At 39.1% G+C, this 7241-nt stretch overlaps 1 protein-coding gene across 1 annotated transcript in view; it reads right to left on the bottom strand.

The window, feature by feature from the left end:
- pak1 (p21 protein (Cdc42/Rac)-activated kinase 1) overlaps positions 1 to 4471 on the bottom strand; it is a gene marked incomplete at its 5' end in the record, with an annotated part of 35633 nt that extends 31162 nt beyond the window's left edge. The window contains 3 exon segments of the mRNA XM_032510332.1: positions 19 to 131; positions 1968 to 2016; positions 4461 to 4471. Coding sequence (XP_032366223.1) covers positions 19 to 131; positions 1968 to 2016; positions 4461 to 4471 — 173 coding nt within the window.
- Between the last annotated feature and the right edge of the window lie 2770 nt (positions 4472 to 7241).

Genomic DNA, 7241 nt, shown 5'->3' with positions numbered 1-7241 from the left:
TGTGTGTGTGTGTCCAACCTGTCCAGGTAGTTGACGATGTTCGGGTTCTTATTTTCCCTCATCACCAGAATCTCATTGATGATCAGCTCCTTCTTCGGCTGCTGCTGCAGGTTCATCTGTTTAATGGCCACCTGAGAGGAAGAAAAAGAGAGAGAGACGTTGGACTTCTTACTCGCTCATAGTCACGCAAATAAATCACGTAAAAAATAAAAAAACTAGGAGCAAAAAGAGGTTAGAGAAAGTGGGTTGGAGCTGCACCGATTAGACGATTATGATTTGACAGAAAAAGAAGTATTATGATGAGTAATTAATTGTTTGAGTAATGTGTGTTAAAACAACAGAAAATGCCGTTTTCAGCCTTTTTTATGCCCTTTTTTGTTTTGTATCATAGTGAAGTGATAATCTTTGGGTTCTGGACTGACAAAACAAGACATTTAAAGACATCACCTTGTAATGCCCACAGTGCCCTGCTATGCTATGAACTACTACAAAGAACTACTACAAACTACTGTTTTTTGTGACTATTATTTCCACTCTTCATTCTTACTCCAACCGGTCGTCAGACACCGCCTACCAAGAGCCTGGGTCTGGGCCTGGGCCTGGGCCTGGGTCTGGGCCTGGGTCTGGGCCTGGGCCTGGGCCTGGGTCATGGTCATGGGTCAATATTGGGTCAAGTTTTTCCTTGCCACTGTGGCCCTGTTGCTTGCTCTGGAGGAGACTACTAGACCTGTTGGGTCCTTGTAAATTCTGGAGTGTGGTCTAGACCTGCTCTATCTGTAAAGGGTCTCGAGATAACTCTCGTTATGAACTGATACTATAAATAAAATTGAATTGAATTGAATTGACATCAGCTGGGATTTTCTTTATTTTCTGACATTTTATAGACCAAACGATTAATTGATTAACCGTAAAAAATAACAAAAAGAAAAAGAGACAGACAGACCGGTGTATTAGTAGAAAAAGATGACGTGTGGGGGATTAAAAAACTGACAAAAATATCTTAATCCGAAGGCGATAACATTGTCGCCAGGCAGCGCGGCCGGACAGACGTTAAACGTGAGCGCCCTAATCCTCAGAGAGGGAAACGGAGGCGGATTACCCCAACAGGAGAGCTGAGCTCCTTAAAGATGAACCAGGAAGTCTCCGCTGTCCAAGACTTAAATTCACTTACTGCCTCAATGTTCTCGCTGTGCAGACACCAGCTGAACCTGCTGCTCTTTTCCCTTAGAGGCTCTTTGCTTCATTTTTTTTTTTTTTTTTTACCTGATTAAAGACTGACACCATGGATGAAGCTACAAATGTATGGAACAAGGGTTACATACGTAACCCGAGACGTTCCCCTTCGAGGGGAACTCGAACCTGCGTTGGTTACGACACTATGGGAACGAGACACTGCGTCGGTTTCGACACTATGGGAAGGCCTTTAGGCATAGTGTCGTAACCGACGCAGTGTCTCGTTCCCTTATCCGGGGAACAAGGTTACATACGTAACCCGCGACGTTTCCCTTTGAGGGAACTCGAACCTGCTTTGGTTACAACACTATGGAACGAGACACTGCGTCGGTTTCTCGACCACTATGGGAAGCCTTTAGGCATGTGTCGTAACCGACGCAGTGTCTCTTCCCTTATCTCGTGGGAACAGGGTTCATCCGTAACCCGAGACGTTTCCCTTCGAGGGGAACTCGAACTGGCGTCGGTTACGACACTATGCCTAAGCCGTTCCCATAGTTCGTAACCGCCGCAGTTTCGAGTTCCCCTCGAAGGGAAACGTCTCGGGTTACGTATGTAACCCTTGTTCCCCGAGATAGGGACACGACACTAACTACTGCGTTGGTTACGACACTATGCCTAAAGGTGTTCCCATAATGTCGTAACCAACGCAGTGTCTCGTTCCCATAGTGTCGTAATCCCTGGAAGGGGAACAGAGGGATGATGGAAGAAGACGGAGGAGGAGAAATGAAACTGACCTCCTGTCCTGTAGCGATGTCTATAGCTGTGTACACCGTGCCAGACGCCCTGGAAACAGACAGCAGTTAAACATCATGTCATCGTTACGCTGTTGGAGGAAAACCTATTCATTTATTTATTCAATGTCTAGAAAAACTTGCTTTTGAACTTGAGCTGGTTCCAAAAGACTTCTAACGTGTTACCCGGTGCAAACTCTGGGTTTAGCAGAATTGTGGAATATTATTCTTTTGTTTGTAGGATGAACTGAGGTCTGAGTTGTGTGATGTGATGATGTGGTCCCCTAATCACTGTATCTGAGTCTCTTTTTGATATAGACGCTTGAGTGGTCCCTAATACTGTATCTGAAGTCCTCTTATATAGACCTTAGTGGTCCCTAATACTGTATCTGAAGTCTCTTTCATTAGACCTTAGTGGTCCCTAATACTGTATCTGAAGTCTCTTTATATAACCTTGATGGTCCTAATACTGGTATCTGAAGTCTCTTTCATATAGACCTTAGTGGTCCCTAATACTGTATGCTCGAATCTCTTTTATATAGACCTTATGGTCCCTAATACTGTATCTGAAGTCTCTTTTATATAGACCTTAGTGGTCCCTATACTGTATCTGAAGTCTCTTTATATTAGACCTTAGTGGTCCCTATACTGTATCGAAGTCTCTTTCATATAGACCTTAGTGGTCCCTAATACTGTATCTGAAATCTGCTTTATATAGACCTTAGTGGTCCCTAATACTGTATCTGAAGTCTCTTTTAATATAGACCTATGTGTCCCTAATACTGTATCTGAAGTCTCTTTCATATAGACCTTAGTGGTCCCTAAGTACTGTATCTAGTGGAAGTCTCTTTTATATAGACCTTAGTGTGTCCCTACTACTGTATCTGAGTCTCTTTATATGACCTTATTGGTCCCTATACTGTATCTGAAGTCTCTTTTATATAGACCTTAGTGTCCCTAATACTGTATCTGAAGTCTCTTTATATAGAGCCTTATGTGGTCCCTAATACTGTCTATCGAGTCTCTTTCATAGAGCACCTTAGTGGTCCCTAATACTGTGTCTCATGAAGTCTCTTTTATAGAGAACCTTAGTGGTCCCTAATACTGGTATCTGAAGTCTCTTTTTATAGACCTTATGGGCCCATAATACTGTATCATGAAGTCTCTTATAGAGACCTAAGTGGTCCCTAATACTGTATCTGAATACTCTTTCATATAGACCTTAGTGGTCCCTAATACTGTATCTGATAGTCTCTTTTATATAGACCTTAGTGGTCCCTAATACTGTATCTGAATGTCTCTTTCATATAGACCTATGGTCCCTAATACTGTTCTGAAGTCTCTTTTATATAGACCCTTAGTGTCCCCTAATACTTTATCTGAATTCGTCTTTTATATAGACCTTTGTGGTCCCGTAATACTGTATCTGATCGAAGTTCTCTGTTTTGATATAGACCTTAGTGGTCCCCTAATACTGTATCTGAGTCTCTTTCTTTTATATAGACCTTAGGTGGTCCCTAATACTGTATCTGAAGTCCTCTTTTATATAACCTTAGTGTTCCCCTCATACTGTATGCTTGAAGTCTCTTTTTATAGACCTAGGGGTCCCCTATACTTATCTGTTTAATAGACGAGGTAATATGTACCTATCTTTTATCATGACCCTTAGGGGTCCTAAACTAGTATCTGAAGTCTCTTTTAATAGACCTTAGTGGGCCCGAATACTGTGATCTGAAGTCCTCTTTAATAAAATAACCTTAGTGGTCCCCCCAACACTAATACTGATTCTGAAGTCCTCTTTTTACATAGACCCTTAGTGGTCCCCTAATACTGTATCTGAAGTTCTCTTTTAATAGACCTTAGTGGTCCCCTAATACGGTGACTCTGAAGTCTCTCTTTATATAGACCTTGAGTGGTCCCTAATACTGTATCTGAGTCTCTTTTATATAGACCTTAGTGGTCCCTACTACTGTCCTGAAGTCTCTTTTATTAGACCTTACGTGGTCCCCTATAGACTGTATCCTTTAGAAGATCTCTTATTATCCACCCTATTATAGAGCTCTTTAAATGCTTTGTCCCTATACGATCGGTCCTTATCTGACCTTAGTCCCTAACTAATCGAAGTCTCTATGTAGACTTAGTTCCCCCTGAATCGCGAGCCTTTAAGATATGTGCCATTGGATCTATCTCTATACCGTAGTCCCAAACGTAAAATGCTCATTATATAACTTTCCCTATAGATTTTCGAAGTCTATCATGACCTAGCCCACCTGTCTCTGAATCCTTTAACCTTAGTGTCTAAAACTATTGACTCTTTATGCTGTAAGATGTCTCTAGTTCCCTAACATCGACAGGACACAAAACTTCTTAACCCCCCGACCCCTGTCTCCCCCCCCCCCGCCCCGCCCCCGACTACTTCTCAAACCAAGCTACCACCCTTGGTTGAGTGTACTGACCCATCACGAGACTTGAAAGCCACAGCAATATTAGACTCACCCCTGTCCGATCTACTCAAAAGCGTAGTGTACTTCTTTTGGGGTCGCCACACTCAACGATCGTCCCTTATTAGAGAAGACAGAAAATAAATGCATGTATATTATTGACTGATGAGAGCAAGAACGAGAACTGTAAGAAATAAAGAGTCCGACCCTGTGATCCACATCTTATGTAGGATGTTCGTCTCACTGAAACGCTAACTGGGAGGATCAATGAATGGATACCATACTAGTCATCGTACGACTGTTCTATCTCCATCCAAACCTAGCGCCTGTACACTAGTGGTGCGCAAAACTCTGGGGACATGGTCATGCCGGATGCCGAGGGCGAAGGAGAGAGAGAGGGCGTGCAGCAGTAGAGAGTTATAGAAGGAGCAGGGAGAGAGAGAGAGAGATGAGAGGGAAGAACATCTGGGAGAAAGACGATGTGAGGATAGGAGAGAACCCGAGATTGTATGCACAACGGGTATCAAGAAAGCAGCGTAGCGTGTCAGACCAATGCAAAGAATCATGAGAAGTTTAAAAAAAAAACATGAGCAAAACACTGAAAAATCCAATACACGAAGATAGGAAGCCGATACCAAAAAGATAAAAAGAATGAACTCAGATGAACAGAATGACACAGAGGTCAAGAAGGTGAAAAAAAAAGGAGTGAGAGAAGGATAAAGACATGAAAGAGAGGAAAGAAAAATTTGAAGAAAAGAGAGAAGAAAAAAAAGAGAAGGAAAGAAGAGAGAGAAAGAAAAATAGAGATAGAAAGAAGAGGGAAGGAATCAGAAAGAAGAGAGAAAAAATAGCAGCAAAGAAGCTGAAGAGAACGAAAAGGAAGAGTAAATAAGAGAGAAGCAGAAAATAAACAAATATAGAAAAGAACGAACAAAAGACAGAGAGAAAGAGATAAAAGCAAGAAAAAAGAAAAAAGACAAACGAGAAAGAAAAAGAAAGAAGAGAGAAAGTAAGAAATATAAAGAGAACAGAAGATGAAAGAATAAAGAAAGAATGACAGAAGAGAAATTGAAGTAGAGAGAAAGAAGATAGAACCGAAGGAGAGAGAGGAAAGAAGAAGGAAGGAGAGAGAAAGAAAGAGAGAAGGAAGAAAAGAAGAAATGAAGGACGATAAAAAAGAGAAAGAAAAGATTGAAGAAAGATAAATGAGTAAATAAAGAAATATACAATACAAATCTAGAATAAATATAATACATAATAAAGAAAGAAGCTAGAGAGAAAGAAAGAAACGAGAGCGAAATAAAGGAATATAAAATATAGAAATAACTATGAAATAAAAGAAAGAGTAAATAAATATATAAATAAATATCACAGATAAGATTATAAAGATAAGAGAGAAGAACGACGAATATCAACGAAATCAAGATAGTACAAATAACGTACTAATATATGACTAAAGAAATATAAAGAACATAGACGAATAAATATAAAAGAAATATAAAGAAATTAAATTAATAACGATACAGAAATAAAGATATAATAAATTAAGAGAATAATAAAGTAAATATATGAAAGAAATGATATAAAAGAGATAAATCAATATAACGATAAAAGAAAGAATCGAGATAGAAATAAATAAATATACCAGAACATCTGATGAAAATAAATTAAATAAAAGAGGGAGAAAGAAAGAAATATAAAAAAAGCTAAAGATAAAGAGTAATAATAACAAGAACAGAAATCAATAATGAAAGAGAATTCCATGAAAATGATATAAAAGAAGCGAGACAGAAAGTATGCAGAGAAAGAAAAGAAAATATATAAAGAAATATAAAATAAATCTATTACAATTCAATAAATAATAGATAAATAATTAATGATCTTTCATCATTAATCATATGATTCCACAGGAGGAAAGCTTACTAGAGTAACCAAACTCGATTCACTCCTTAACCGAGGTGACCGGAGTATGTACAGACCGAGGACGTCCAATCATACTTGATGATGGACATTGGGGCGGGAGTCAGTGACACCGTGTGTCTTCATCAGATAGACAGACAAACGGTCAAGTCCCTTTCCTTAACCAGCAGAGTGAGATCTGAGCACAATCTGGACATGCATATGGTTTTCAAAAGATATACAGTCGTTTTACAAATTCTCAACTAATCTATATATTTATCTATCTATATATAGTATCTATATATATATACATATTATTATATAGACTTTATTCTGAAGGGTTAGCAGCATGGTTTAAAAAATATTACAAGGGCGTTGATTACAATACCTCAACAAAAACTATATATTATATCCGTATATTATAGATCTTATATATATATTATACACACACACACAGACTTTTATTTCTGACTGTTAGGGCTGATTTCAAATATATAGAGGCTTATTTACACATACTCAACGTAACTCACAACATCTCAATATGGGGGAGGATTCGGATTTATATCTATATATCTATATATTTAAATATAGATATAGATCTAAGATATAGAGAGACCTTTTAGATTATGGGAATAAGATCGGTCGCCAGCAGTCGATCCGTATTCGCCAAGATCTGACTTTTCATAAGTAATGTGTTCAACATTTAATTAAACTTTTTGGTACCAAACTATATGCAATTAAAATGGTGCTCATCTTTTCAGCCCTTAGTAGGTGAGTGCTGTTTCGGTCAGTTATGTCAGAGCGGGGGGGGGGCGAGCGGGCAAGCTAAAATGAGATGTCCGCGGACATCAGAAATCAGGGGAAATACTCTCCGCTTCTCCTGCCAATCAAACGTATGGAGTCACTTGGGATTGTTTTTTTAAACAGCGGTGGTAAT

This window comes from Etheostoma spectabile, chromosome 3, assembly GCF_008692095.1.
Source record: "Etheostoma spectabile isolate EspeVRDwgs_2016 chromosome 3, UIUC_Espe_1.0, whole genome shotgun sequence".
NCBI classification, from domain to species: Eukaryota; Metazoa; Chordata; class Actinopteri; order Perciformes; family Percidae; genus Etheostoma; species Etheostoma spectabile.
This window is presented reverse-complemented; position numbering and strand designations above follow the sequence as displayed.